Source organism: Mus caroli, chromosome 13 (assembly GCF_900094665.2).
Source record: "Mus caroli chromosome 13, CAROLI_EIJ_v1.1, whole genome shotgun sequence".
Taxonomy (NCBI): domain Eukaryota; kingdom Metazoa; phylum Chordata; class Mammalia; order Rodentia; family Muridae; genus Mus; species Mus caroli.
The window spans coordinates 77,891,254-77,906,721 of NC_034582.1; the positions used below are offsets into that span (position 1 = coordinate 77,891,254).

General features: G+C 37.7%; 1 protein-coding gene across 11 annotated transcripts in view; it reads left to right on the forward strand.

The window, feature by feature from the left end:
- Mef2c (myocyte enhancer factor 2C) overlaps nucleotides 1-15,468 on the forward strand; it is a 145,204-nt gene that overhangs the window by 105,284 nt on the left and 24,452 nt on the right. For all 11 annotated transcript variants that reach the window (XM_021179843.2, XM_021179832.2, XM_021179842.2 and 8 more), the window contains 2 exons: nucleotides 4,925-5,111; nucleotides 7,270-7,317. In XM_021179843.2, the coding sequence (XP_021035502.1) occupies nucleotides 4,925-5,111; nucleotides 7,270-7,317 (235 nt within the window). The remainder of the gene's footprint in view (nucleotides 1-4,924; nucleotides 5,112-7,269; nucleotides 7,318-15,468) is intronic.

Consider the following 15,468-nt stretch of genomic DNA (forward strand, 5'->3'; position numbering starts at 1 on the left):
TAGAGCAAATGGACAGAAATGTCTTTATTTTCTTCAGAAGGGTAGACTGTGAAGACAGCAACATTGATGTACCTAGAATTAGCAGTAGAATGAATTTGAAAATGACTTGATTCATATGCAAAGGAAGAATGCTTTAAAAAAAGGAAAAGAATGACCTCATATCTGGAGGACCAAAGAGGAAAGCTCAAGAAAGAGGAGGTGGGTGGAGACTATGAGAAATGATAAAGTAGCAGACTGGATAAGGTCCCAGGAGGCCTAAGGTGAGAAGTGAGCAGTGTAAATTAGGTTGGGATGGCCACATTATCACTTGTACATAATTGTGTAGGTATCGAATACAGGGGAAGGAAGAACAGGTTCTCAGAAGAGCTCAGATAGGCTGAAAGTCTGGACACTGAGGACATAAAGGGATGGGCAGACGTGATCTGTGCTACAGCCACTAAGAAGCTAAGAGCAGACAGAGATAATAGCAATTGGTCATCACTTGTCAATAGACCTGTATAATATTTTTTCCTCTACTAGGAGCTCTGAAGCTTGGTAGGAGTAGTTCAATTAGTGGCAAAACAGTTCAGTTGTTCATGTAAACAAAATATGGACCATTAACTAAAATTAATATTTTATCAAAAATATACTATTTGATTTTTTTTGGACTTTTCTTCATGGAAAGTTTGGGGGAAATCAAGGGTTCACAAGTCCTCCTGACTTGGATATCATACCTCAAGAACCAGGATCATTGTTCAAAGACAGCAGCTATGAGCTTCTCAGCCACCATTCCTGCATCACTTAGGATAGGGACCACCTGCTTCCTCTCCTGTAGATGAGCTTGGGATTATTTCCTGCTGTCACCAAGTATTTCACTATAAAAACAAGAGCCCAGCTCCCTTGTCTTCCTGATAGCCAGGCCTACCTACAGCACTTTATGCGATCACTCCAAATTCTACTAAACATTTAGAGACTGGCACACAATAATTAACTTTAGGGGTGGCTTCTGGTTTTGAGCCAGAAAAAAAATTTATATAAATCTTTTAAAGCTTCCTAATTTAAAAAGTCAAAATGGAAAAGAATAATGCAAATTTCTTCTAAATATATGTTGCTCTATCCTCTACATTGCTTCCCAAGTACTTAGGGACATTTAGTGCCTTTATCTATGCAACTATATTTTTTCATGGATAAGGTGATCAGGGTCAGGGGACATTAAATGGCTTCCTGATTAAGTGACAAGGTATTCCACTACTGGGGCTGCAGCTGAGATTTCTTGAGGAAAGGATAATCTTCAATTGCTAGATTACCATTCTTTGACATGCTCTGGTATCAACATATACCTGACTCCCATTTAGCCAATCACAAATGAATTTTATAGCAATCCTCCTCAAGTTATTATGGTCCAATGTGCTAGAAACTCATTAACTCTTCAGGGTAATGCTCAGAAGGAAAAAGGAGTCTGCTGACTTGCACTGAACTAGTTGGTCATTCATTGCATAATTATTAACATGTTTTATATTGTGAAAGTGCCTCTAATATGAGGAGAGATGAGTTCTGTAGCAAGTCTTAGGGACCCAGTGAGAATGGAGGCTGCCTGAGTAGGAATGATAATTACAGATTAAAACATTTACAACCAAAGGGTAGTTTTAAAATATGGGCTTTTAAATAAACACAGAAGAATGTACTTTTTAAAGTTGACCTTCCCCACAGCCTGAGATGTAGTAGTTAACTGTTAGTCGTGTGGGCCATTAGGTTTACTAGTGTATGTATAAATTATATGATCACTGACTACAAGATTTCATTTGCTCCAAAATAAAAATCTGCATTGCACAGTGAACTAGGAGCAAAACCAGATTCAGTCACCAGTTTGATGTTCGGCCATTTTTAATCTTACTATTTTGAAAAAAGAAAAATTATGCACAATGAAGGGATACTGACAGAGTTAAATTATATCAAGTCAGTCAATTACACCTCTAGAGCCTGTTCAATAGAAAATATGCAGGAAATGATAATCTTACACTCTTATATTAATGCAGTACACTTTAAAAATTCCCCTTCAAAGAAAAAGATTCAAATACTATAATAAGGAGAATACATTTTGAATTGTCTGTAGCAAACCATCTTGAGTGCTTTGAGGAAGTACTATTACCAACCAACATCAAAACTGTTTTTGATTTTAATAAAAGAGAAAGAGATCTAAAGGTGAGTGTAAGGAGCTAGCAAGATGTCTGATCAAATAAAAGGGTCAAGGTGGATGCCCTCCAGATGGCCAGACTTTGAGCAGAGTTTTGGATGTAGTGCTGGGATTAGTCATTGTATTTGGTCAAGAGTGAGAAAAGTGCTGGGCAGTGGTGGTGCACATCTTTAATCCCAGCACTTGGGAGGCAGAGGCAGGCAGATTTCTGAGTTCAAGGCCAGCCTGGTCTACAGAGTGAGTTCCAGGACAGCCAGGGCTATGGAGAAACCCTGTCTCAAAAAAAAAAAGTGAGAAAAGTAGGCCAGGGCTGGCTGACAGGCATAAGTACTGGAGGTTGGTAAAGAATCTCTAGGCCATTGGAGGAAGTGGGGTTTTTCCTTTAGGTAAAATGGGTACACTTGTGAGAACTTGAGAGAGGGGTACTGTCATCTAATGTGAGCTTTGAAAAGATCAAGTTTCTCAGTGTTGTCTGTTGAAAGTAAAAATCAGGAAGGCAAAGCCCAGAGTGGCTTGATCTATCGGGAAGCAACCTCAGGAATCACCACGATGTTGCTGGGAATGAGGGTGTTCACATGCCCACCCAGAATTTCAAAATGTCCCCATTTAAAATCGGCAGAGCTAATATTATGGTCCAAGGTCATAGTCAGAAACAGGTGCCAAATTCAAAATATAGATAAAGAGGGCTCATTAAATGGACTACACATGTAGATCAAGTTAAAGGAAATCTGAGGGAGTAGGACAGTATGCTGGTGCTTGGTGCCTACAAGGTGCTATTACCTGCAGGCCTAAGGACACAAGAGGAACAAGAAATCACTAGAGGAGGGAAAGCCCTGTTTCAGCAAATGAGAGTCACTCAAAGGGTGTCATTCTGTGGTCGAACTCAGCCCCTGCAAGAATCTAGTAAGAAGGATGCAGCTGCAAAATGGGCACTTGGCCTCTCTGCTCCACTTGAGTTGCTGCTACTTCCTGCACCAGTGGCTAGAAGGCCTGGTTGAGATATCTGGAGATCAGGGCAGAGAAAAAAGATTTGACAGTGGAGACTGTTAATGGTGGAGGCTGCTGAGCACTATGACTGTACTCTTTTCAGAGGTGACTTCAATTCTCATGTGGCATGTCATTGAATGGATATATTTATTACTCTACAGACGCTTGCAGCATACATTAATATTTTTCTTGTTGAACAAGTCTTTGGTTATGTGTTAATATTACTATGCATTTTTATTTCTTGGTTATAGAGTTTATCCAAAAATCATTTTCTGTTCTTTTGTATTCACTTCACAAAGGACCAAAAGGACAAACATGTTATCATTCATGTGAACATTTTTATTTCCCTGAAAAACAATAAAGTCAGCTGGGAGGTGATGGCGAACGCCTTTAATCCTAGCACTTGGGAGGCAGAGGCAGGTGGATTTCTGAGTTCTAGGCCAGCCTGGTCTACAGACTTCCAGGATTGCCAGGGCTACACAGAGAGAACACAGAGAGAACTGCTTTTACCAGTATTAGAATTTTCATAACATGGAAGAAAATAAAAACATGAAATGAAGACTATGAAAGCATAAACATAAACAGACAACATATTACAGTTAACAACAACATAAACACAGAGTTACTGCAGACACATGTATGATTCAGGCCAGCCAGTCAACCAGTCACAGATAGCTGCAGTAAACTCTAAAGAAAACAACTAGTAATAATGAAAGCAATAAGAACAAACCACATGTGAGCCACTAATAAACACACATTTAAACTTGGACAACTTCTTACTGGAAATCTCAGAGGGCTTATACAAATCTGTTGTGTGTATATACACACAAGCACAATTTTTCATTATAAAGGCTGTATGCCATGATACCATGAGTCCTCTGGCATGTCTTTGAACAGTATTTTCACTTGTAATGCTGACAAAAGGAGAAAGACAAGAGTGTTTACAACTATGATGAGTTACTGAAAGCAGAAACAAAAACATAGTTTCGCTTAAGTTGCCAAAATAATAGCAAAAATCAATAATTGGAACCTGGATCACACTAATTAGACATCCGCCCAGCTTTAGCTCACTAAATATTTGCCAACTCTCTCATTTGAGATATAGATCTTGCCATGTGGCAGGGGCAGTACCTATATAGCAAAATGTGAAACATTGTATATTTTCTGAGATATCACTTTAAGATGTGAGCTACTAAATAATACATACTCCGCTGAAACCTGTACCTTAAAACGCCTATTGTCTCTTAACTTGCGATTAAAAAACAGATTTTTAAAAATAATAATTAAACTATATGTGCTATTCACAGGCCTGAAGATGATTTTATATCATTAAACTTCTGCATAAATATGCTTCAATAAGCAATTAAACCAAAGGATCAGCTTTGCATTTTAATCCCCCTTTTCTCTGTGAAGTCATCACAGTCACGTACCTTTGATCTTACCGTCATTTCTGGCAACCGATTCAGATATCACAAATGAATAATTATTACTTCATAGAATGGAATTTAAAGACAATGGAGTCTAATGAAAAAGGGCTTTGTTTCACAGAAAAATGAAACGTTTCCTAACGGTTGCAGAGAAAGAGTTATAAGTGCAGGGAAGAAATCAATTTATGATCACACATCTTGAGACCCCCTTCCTGGGCATAAATCTACACACTGCACGATTTGGAATTTGGAATTTTCCTGGGCGAAGTTAATGCTTTCTGTCCTTGAATCCTTCTGTCTCACTTCCATGGCTTTCCCTGTGTTTCTGCCCCCACAGGCTGTTCCACCTCCCAGCTTTGAGATGCCAGTTACCATCCCAGTGTCCAGCCATAACAGTTTGGTATACAGCAATCCTGTCAGCACACTGGGAAACCCCAATCTTCTGCCACTGGCCCACCCGTCTCTGCAGAGGAATAGTATGTCTCCTGGTGTAACACATAGACCTCCAAGTGCAGGTAACACAGGTAGGTCCTTAAGAGGACTTAATGATCACAAGGTGTTGGAAGGATCCACATCTATCGAAAGCTTCCTTATTTAGGAAGTGCACTTTGGTTCCTGTCTGTATTCTTTTGTTGCTCAACATCCACCCGTTACTAAATACTCTTTGTGACACAGCCTGAGTTCTTCAGATTATCTTTCGGTGCATTTCATAACCCACACTTTGTCTTTTCTGGAGGTCAATTTTCTCCTCCAGTTGCTATTTAAGCACTTAACTTTCTCCAACAGTGTCAAATACCTAGTCTACACACTTTTGTTGTAGTCTTTTCTGCATAAAGAATCTTTTCTCTCTTCTTCCTACTAAACTGTCACTGTGAGACCGTCCTCTGTCTTCTCCAGCAGCATTTGTCCCCTATCTGTAATTGTTTGGGTTGTTTATTTGTTTAAGACAACTTATCCCAGAAAGGATATACAGTAGAAAAGACTTGTGCTACCAGTACACTAGCATGATTTATAAGTTGTATGAAATAAAGCACAGCTAATGACAAGTGCAGCTGATGGGACATCGCACTCACACCCACTAGCCACAGATTTGTCTCAACATTATAAAGTATCCCTGCTGCTGTTCAATTCACAGTGACCTAAAGACAAGAAATTATTGCTCAGAAGAAAAAAAATCAGACATTCTTAGTATGTGAATCCAGCTAAATATGTTATGATGTCCTGAATTGAATACATGGCTTTTCTCCACTGGACTTGAACCTTGAAAGGAAGAATGCCCATTTGATTTGCCAAGCTCACAGTGGGAGCTAATTCAGTGTGTACTGAATATAACTAAGCCATTCCTTCATAGTTCTAGAAGCAGCATCAAAAATAATTGTATTTCTAAATCTCATACAACAGTCTATTGTGTATTTACATCCTGGTTTAAAGAAAGTACTCCACAGGGTGCTTTCAATAGCTTAGGTACATTTAACTGTACTAAGAGCGGCTTATTGATGGAAGGACATTTTCCTCTAGAAGATTTTATAAATCTTGAACCAGGGAAATATCTTCAAAGGACTTTACTGTGCCATTCTCTCCTCTATAATATGATTGAATTTTTTAATATACATTTTAATAGTTATATAGATTTCTTTCAGTTCATATTTAGAATTTTGAATATCCTATTTGATAACTCATGTTCATTCATTTTTTAATTTGATATTTTGTCTTCAAAACTGTATTTGCTGGGAAATAGGAAACGTTTTCTTAAAATATAATAAGCATTTTTTCTGATTTCAATAGCTAGAAACAATTAATAGCAATTAAGTATTGCTTATGAACAACTAAGAAATCTCAATTAGATGTCATTCTCAACTATTTTTTCAGGATCTTGTTCTCTGTAATTTTTTAAATAATTATCTTCAATCTTACTGAAAATTCACAATTCTTACAAAGAAACATAGCCATTATTGTGTTTATCCATTTGTTTATCTATTTGTCACTGTAACATGTGAGTCCTTGTGAGGTAATCAGAGGACAATGAGAAGAAGTCAGTTCTCTTCCACCAGGTAGGGCCAGGATGGAATTCAGGTCAACAGGCTTGGTGTTAACTGCTATGACTTGCTGGGCCATCTTGCCAGTACAAATTTTTGTGTTGTTCTTAAATTAACAATTAATTAGTATATTGTAAACCTGTGGCAATGAAAACTTATTCATTGTGTCATTAAGTGAAATTCAGCTAGATATAGTGGTCAATTATGAGAAAATAAAATTTCTAGTTGATTAATATTGAAAAATGTTAGAAAATATATTTAGAAAAAATGTAGATATCAAATATGTGGATATCAAGGCATATGGTAGAAATGAAGTGAGATTTTTTTTTCCTGTGGAGTATCTCTTTAGGAGAAAACCAGACCTGGAAATAATAAAAATTCAGAGACTATTGTAAGACAGTATTTTTCTATTGTAATCTTTCCTGTGAGGGGTGGAGAAAAAAACTCTGCAAAATGTCAGTAAGTGAAGGTATTTTTACCATTTGAACACAGCATGTCACAATAAAACAAATGTCAGCCCTGCAACTAAGATAGCACATTTTACGGATGTCTTTCAGAAGAGGACAAATGCTGAGTGCTGAAGGCTCCTGCTCTGTTCTGTGGGCCCCTAGCCTTTCTCCTTTTGATCTTCCTCTCTTCTCCATAGGTGGTCTGATGGGTGGAGACCTTACATCCGGTGCAGGCACCAGTGCAGGTAAGTGCAGACCTCGGTGTTGCAGCATGGGTTATGGGTCAGTCTGTTGGGTTATTTCCAAGATATTCTACAGTTCTTTCTGAATGGGGAATAGTTAAACAGTAACTTACAAAAGCACTAGTTACTAACTGGAGTCTTCCTTAATAAAACTCAACGGAGGCAAAGCCAGCATCAACAGGAACTGTTATGTTCAGTTTGTTAATGAAGGGAATTTATTTGTGTTGCTTATGCAGTAAATATTTTAGATATTTTAAAGAAGTCTAAAATTAAAATAACTTCAGCTGGTCTGCAAAGAGGTGCAGGTTCTGATCAACCCCTGATACTACTCTTAGACTATAGTGCCATATGGAGGCCATGGTTCTCACATTTTCTTTTAATCAGTCCCTAATTGAGTCAGGGATGTCCACACAACAAACTGATATTCTATGTATTTCTAAAGAAGCGTACATAAAGAAACAAGATTGCAATCATCCAAAACTACTGGTAATAAAAATCACACTTGGCATTAACCTGATGCCTCAGAGAATATCAGTAGACTACGCTACCACAAAACCCCTCAAATAAACTTCAGCTCTTAGGATATCTTCAACACTGACCGGTGTCATATGTCTTCAGATTCGCAAAGAAATTTATAATATTGGAATTATTGAGATGTTGATTTTCTTTTCAGTGCAAATACATAATGTAGCACAGGACTTTTAAGTGCCAACTCTGGTTTACTATGAGGCATAGAAGTAACCATGGTAATTCTACAGCTGGAACATGCTATAAATTTAAAATAGGAGGCAGGCATGAATGACACAAGGTTATGTTTGAAGTGTCAAAAAAATCAAGTTTATTGAAATATGCATGGACAGCTTAATTAAAACATTTTGCTCAGGTCAAATATAATAGCCTGCTAATTATAAGAAAGAAGATAAGGAAAATTGGCATATAAAAACATTTTTATACATACATCTGCTGGAGGTGGTATCTCTTCTGGGTATTAGTGTTTTTACTGCTTCAGTTAATGATGCAGAAAAAGTGCCACAACGACACAGAAAGTAAATCGAAAGGATGAGTAGCAGTAACTCCCAATTTTACATAGTTTATAAAAACTTAGGTACAGTCAAACCAGTAAAGAGATTCAATACCATTTTTCTAGACAATGAATTTGTCATATTCAATTTTTTTCTCTTCAGAAAATATTTTGAAAATAGTAAGCTCAAAATTCAAGAACCAAAACAAGTCTAGTCAGGTTTTTCCTGAACTGAAATCCTAGCCACACATTGGTTACGATCAGTGGTGGGATTAGTTGGGTAATCAACACTCACCTACTGGTTGGGCAGGACCAAAGCATAACCAAGAAGAGCAGTCTCCCTGTCATGACTCTGTCTGGCATTTCAGCAAACCACTCTGGTTACTATTAAAGGAACAGTCAGTAATGGAAGTAAAAGGTTAATAAAAAACTTTTTCAATTTTTTGTTTCATAAACGTAGGTAAAAAACAAAACAAACAAAAAAAAAAAAAACTTGGGTAACTAAATTGGGATGCAAATGGTCTTTTGTTACTATTAAGTAGCAACAATACTTTAAAATCTAATGTTGAAAATAAAAGGTGTTTGATTGTTCAGTTTTGCTGTTTTGGTTAATTGCCTGACAGCTTACTAAATGTAATCATTCCCTCAGAATAAAGAAGATATTCAGTCTTCTAAATATAAAAATTACCATATACAGAGTGTAGAATCATTAAAAAGATCTCCGAAGTTAAGCAAATTCATCCTGCTGCCTCAGAACCTATGCCATAGGCAGACTCCTTATATTTAAAAATAGAGTGACTTGGGCTGGGGTAGGGCTCAGTGGGCAAACTGCTTGCTAAGCATGCCTGACAATCTGAGCGTTGAGGCTTCTGTAATTATATCATGTTCCTGTAGAGAAATGGGAGGCAGACACAGGACGATGTGCTCATGAGCCAGTTAGTTGGATATATATATATATAAAACACTGAGCAACAGGTGAAGCCCCTGTTTCAGGCCAGACTGATGCTCAAGGTTGTTTTCCCACCATTGGCTGTGGCACTGACCCCATGACCATGCCTACTCAAAAACATCCATCCATACATTACATACACACAGATACAGAAAGAGAAGGAAGCAAAAGGAAAGTCTATAGCTGTAGCCTCTTACTAAATATAATTTTCTGGTGTGTCATAGTCACACATGTATAATTTTCATAGTTTCTACATCATTGCATAAAAACCACTTCATAATTTCCTTTAGACAGAGCAAGAATCCCTGTCTGACCCTGGTTCCAAGGGACACCTGTTGCAGATGCCATTTAATCTTGAGCATAGCCATGTCCTGCTTGTAAGCTCACTCATCTCTGCCTTCTGTATGATGCCAGCCAGTATCATATGTCAAGACTGGATATATCTGTACGGATGTCAGAGAATCACATAGCACCAAGGGGAACCAAGGCCAGTCAGAAAGTCTGCACTCTCAGTGAAGAAACCTAAAGCAAAATTACCAAAAGATAGCTTCCAAATGTTTGACATTGTCACTTATACTCAATATCTCAGACTTAGAAACTATAAACCCAAATGACAAGACTGCAACCAAATTATATACTTCTTACACTCTGTTGTTTGTTTTAAAAAAAAAAACAAGTTAAAAAAAAAGATATAGTTTCACAAGGGGAAGAAGTAACATTTATTGTGTGCCTGAACAATTCCAATCAAATAGACAAGCATTCTCTTTCTCAGCTCAGCTTGTTTACATATAGACATTTCCCACCTACTCTCTGAGCCATTGTGCCATTATCCTGCAATCCACCTAGCCTCAATAACTGGATTTCCAGGATACTTCCTAGGACAGCTCCTCTCTCTCCATTCCCCTCTTGGTGTCCTGGTTCAGACTAGCAGCACTGCTCCTAGGCTCTCTCAAGAGTTTCCATCTTTCTGTTCCATGTCACATTTTATATATATATATATATATATATATATATATATATATATATATATATATATATATATATCCAACTAACTGGCTCATGAGCACATCGTCCTGTGTCTGCCTCCCATTTCTCTACAGGAACATGATATAATTACAGAAGCCTCAACGCTCAGATTGTCAGGCATGCTTAGCAAGCAGTTTGCCCACTGAGCCCTACCCCAGCCCGAGTCACTCTATTTTTAAATATAAGGAGTCTGCCTATGGCATAGGTTCTGAGGATTAACTGAACCACTTATGTCTGTTTGACCCCTCCTACTTTTCCGGCTGGCATCCTTTTCTGCCACTGCCAGCCAAAGCATCACTACTCCACCTATACTAGTAACAAGCAATTGAATAATTCATAACAGGCATTTTTTTTTTTTACAAAATGAGGAAAGTGCCTCAGTCAACCTCATGGCTTTCTTTTAAAATAGCTGCTCCCATTGTGCCATCTCATCTCTACAGATGGGTAAGTCAAGGCATGGGGCAGGTAGTTAATGGTCTAAGGTAGAACCCAAGAAGACCATCAGCAGAAACTATTTTTCTAACTGCCTTGCTATGCTGTCATGTCCTGGGCAGTGGCACTCCCAATACATCATAAATTTCCTAACTCTTTCTCCTGTTCCTTGCTTTGAGCTCCTGTGTACTGTTGGGCAGAGTCCTGCACCTGCCTTCTGTGCACTGTGCCACAACCTGCACTGACATTCAATGCCTCTCTTTGCACTGTGATTTCAGCCTCTGCACATTTCTCTCCTGGACACTGATGTCTGGGGCAGACCAATCTTAACTGTGTCTCTGCTCAATACATAATGGCTAGCACACAGAAGATGCTCAGTAAATGTTTGTTCACTGAATAAAAGCACCAATCTCTGACATATAGAGCTATAGTAGTAATACTAAAAGTGAGACTACTTTAAATTAACTGTAACTTTAAACACAAAAACCCTTGATATGTTCTTTAAAACGAAAATGCATTTATTTAATATGAAGTGAATGTTGATAAAATGGCTGAGCCCCATTGGCTGAGAGAGCAAGGTTTTACTTCATTCTCTGATACTTTTGGTGTGGGAGGAAGAAATAACTAATATGCAGCAGAGAGTGAAAATGTGGATTGGTACCTCATACCATCACAGATCACTGCTTAAAACAATGAATCCCTCATCATCGCTTATATTGAAATAATTACCAAGAGGAAGGCAAGCTGTACCGAAGCAGTAGTGAAATGGGCTTGTGAGGTTCATGCAAGAGATATATACAGCAAGTCATTATAATACATTAGTAACAGTGACACTTCTGGCTTTCAGTTGACAGCTAGTCATCCACGACTTTTCTCTTTCCTCTCAACAACCAAAATGAGACGTCACTGCTTTTAAAAATCACATCTTGTCATGTCTCTGTACATTAAAGCTCTTACCATGTTAATCTAAGTGGTTATTGATGACTGCAAGATCAAGTTCCATTGAAGTTTTGTTGTAATCATCACATTTAATGGAAATAACCATTAGCACAGCAGTGCCTTGTGCTGGATCATGCACTATCACATGAATATCTTCTCATTTTACTTCGTTAATATGCGTACATTTTACAGAGCAGAAGGCTCACATACTAACTGATTCATGATTAAGATTTAATCTGGGTAAGGGGGGGCTTCAGAAATCATTTTGAAAAATTAAGAAAATATGATAATCCACATAGCTACTTGACAATAAGACAAAGAAAATTTATGTATATTGGTTAATAATTTTAATTGGTATTCATTGTAAATTACATATCATTTTTTATAAAAAGAAACCAACAGCTGTTTCCTTATTTTGATTGTCAATTGTTTACTATTTTATGCATTTGGTTGTCAAGCACTGCCACTTCTGGAATGCTTAATTTACATCAGCTAAATAGGTGGAGATATGTGGATTGCAACGTACTGCCATGGATACGCAGAGAGACAAATAACAGGACCTGCTTTCCAGGCTATAGATAGGCCTCTTAAGCTGAGTACTCACAATGAAGCTAAGACACAGTTATTGTTATAATCCAATTACAAACAATGTTTTGTGGGCATAATCACCAACATTTATACTTCATAAAATGTATGTAGCAGAGAGACAGGCAGATCTCTGAGTTTGAGGCCAGCCTGGTCTATACACAGAGTGAGATCCAGGACAGCCAGGCCTGCACAGAGAAGCTCTCTTGAAAAACGGTTTTTCACACAGCAGTGAAAAGAAAAGAATTAACACACTACAATATAGAACTGACTTAGAATAGTCATGAACGTGGAGTGCTTAAGTCCTGAGGTGGCCTTTTATTGCCCCAAGCATGTTTAAAAATTGATGAAGTGAATAAAATTTCAAATGACAAAGATGGCTTAATAAGTTGGCATTTTGTTTAAAACAACAACAACGACAACAACAAAATTCAAATTCCATCGTTTCCAGAAAAAATATATATACCAACTGATTGCTCTCAAATAAGAAAACCAATCTTAGTATAAGTATATAATTTGCATTTCAATTTGTTTTGAAGGTTGAGGTATATTACCAGCCATACTTTTGTATTTTAGAAATATTATTAGGTAGCATATGAGGAAAAAAAGAGCTAATTGTTATGTTCTGCTATAAAACTGTTATTCTGTTAGCTTGTATTGTCTGGAATAGAAAGAAAAAGAAACTCTAAATTCACTTTCAATTTTACCTTGGAAGTTTCCAAAACATAAATAAAGATCCTACATCCTTGCTTTATTATTATCTAAGAAACTAAATACCAGTGTTATTTTTAACCTAAAATTAACCAAGGTTAATAAGATTTATTAAGTGAGGGGGGGCACACATGGTTTGCTAATTGATAATCTAGAACACATGATACACAATTACTGCCAGGAAAATCAGTGTCTCACTGTCCATGTACCATACCTTACAAGTTTTATATATAAAACAAAGCCCTGCCACCCTTCTCCAAGGTTTGAGGCTAGTCTGAGGAAGGCAGGCTCACACAATATGTACTCACTGATAAGTGGATATTAGCCCCAAAACTTAGGATACCCAAGATATAAGATACAATTTGTTAAACGCATGAAACTCAAGAATAATGAAGACCAAAGTGTGGACACTGTGCCCCTTCTTAGAATTGGGAACAAAACACCCATGGAANGAGTTACAGAGANAAANTTNGGAGCTGTGANGAAAGGATGGNCNATCTANAGACTGCCATATCCAGGGATCCATCCCATAATCAGCTTCCAAACGCTGACACCATTGCATACACTAGCAAGATTTTGCTGAAAGACAGATATAGCTGTCTCTTGTGAGGCTATGCTGGGGCCTAGAAAACACAGAAGTGGATGCTCACAGTCAGCTATTGGATGGATCACAGGGCCCGCAATGGAGGAGCTAGGGAAATTACCCAAGGAGCTAAAGGAGTCTGCAACCCTATAGGTGGAACTACATTATGAACTAACCAGTACCCCAGAGCTCTTGACTCTAGCTGCATATGTATCAAAAGATGGCCTAGTCGGCCATCACTGGAAAGAGAGGCCCATTGGACNNNCAAACTTTATATGCCCCAGTACAGGGGAACGCCAGGGCCAAAAAGTGGGAGTGGGTGGGTAGGGGAGTGGGTCGGGGGGAGTGTATTGGGGACTTTTTGGATAGCATTGGAAATGTAAATGAGGAAAATACCTAATAAAAATAAAAAAAAGAAAGAAAGAATTACTCAGCAAAACCAAAAATAAATAAATAAAAAATTAAAAAAAAAAGAGAGAGAGAAAATGCACAAGCTATCTCAGCACATAAGACCCACCTTCAATTACTAGGCTCTCATTTATCACCTAAGGAGTTTGATTTGCATAGAAAGAAAAGGAAAATCTCTTGGTGTATAGCTTCCTAGAACAGCAGTCCTCAACCTTCCTCATGCTGTGACTCTCATGTTGTGGTGACCATCAACCATAAAGTTATTTTTATTGCTAAATCATAATGTTAAGTATCTGTGTTTTCTGATAGTCTTAGGAGGCCCCTGTGAAAGGGTTATTAGATACCCCCCACAGTCATGACCCACAGGTTGAGAATCACTGCTCTAGCATCTTCAAGCAGATGTTGGAGCCCTTCTTTAATCAGTAGTTCTACCTTCCCAAACTATGTTTGTTTGCTTGAGGCAGTTTTAGAGTGTTACCCAGGAGAGTCAGAGCTCACCTACTGAAGTGATTCCCAGTTCTGATCTTTCTGATTAGCTGTGGCTACAGATGTGTATGTCGCACTCTGCTCAGCTTTCAGAGTGTTTTTAGTCACCCGCATATCATTTATGTTTTGTAAAACAATGTAAAAATTTACATCTTCATGCATATCTTATAAATTTGATATAAAAGGGTGACTGCTAATAAAACTTTGGTAATTTTTATTTTAAGGTTAAACAGTTAATATGCCCTTCCAAATACTAGTTTTAAAAGCTGAGTTTTCCTTTTTCATGAATGCCTTTTAAGTTATCTGGTCCACTACCCTGTCTTCCTGGTTCTCTCTGCTCTATTATGACATCACCATAATATTTGTTTGTTTGTTTGTTTTCCATAGCTTGTATTTAGTTTTTATATAAATTTTGTTACAATTACTTATTTACTTGTGCATTAAAGGGAATGCCATGGAACTTGCCTGGTTTACAGAGGACAACTCGAAAGAATTGAGTCTCTCCTTCAGTTATGTGGATCCCAGGGACTGAACTTAGATTGGCAAGCTTAGCAGTAGGCACTTTTACCCACTGAAATTTTATTTGTAGATAACACAGTAAAACATACAAGCATACACACACACACACACACATATGTGACCATGAGGAACTTATATTACACATAACTAGACAGCAGCTGCTGAAAAGGAGGATGTGGCTCAAACGTACCTCTCTTGAATCAATGCCTTACCTCCTGTGGGCTTCTTCATTGGAGGCTATGAGACTGCCAAGAGCATAGTTTTCTATATTTGGAAAAATTTATTTTTCCAAGAACTTAGATTTTGTAGTTAGACTTACATAATATATTTCAGTTGAATTTCAGTTCAATGAGTGTGCCATCATGGCACCTCCTGTTTGGAAGACATTAGTTATTTTAAGGCTGTAGAACTGGAGACACTAAAATCTTGAGCAACAGTTTTAGTTCACATCAAAGTGTCCCTGGGTCCTAAGGATGCATAAGCTTGCTTATGATG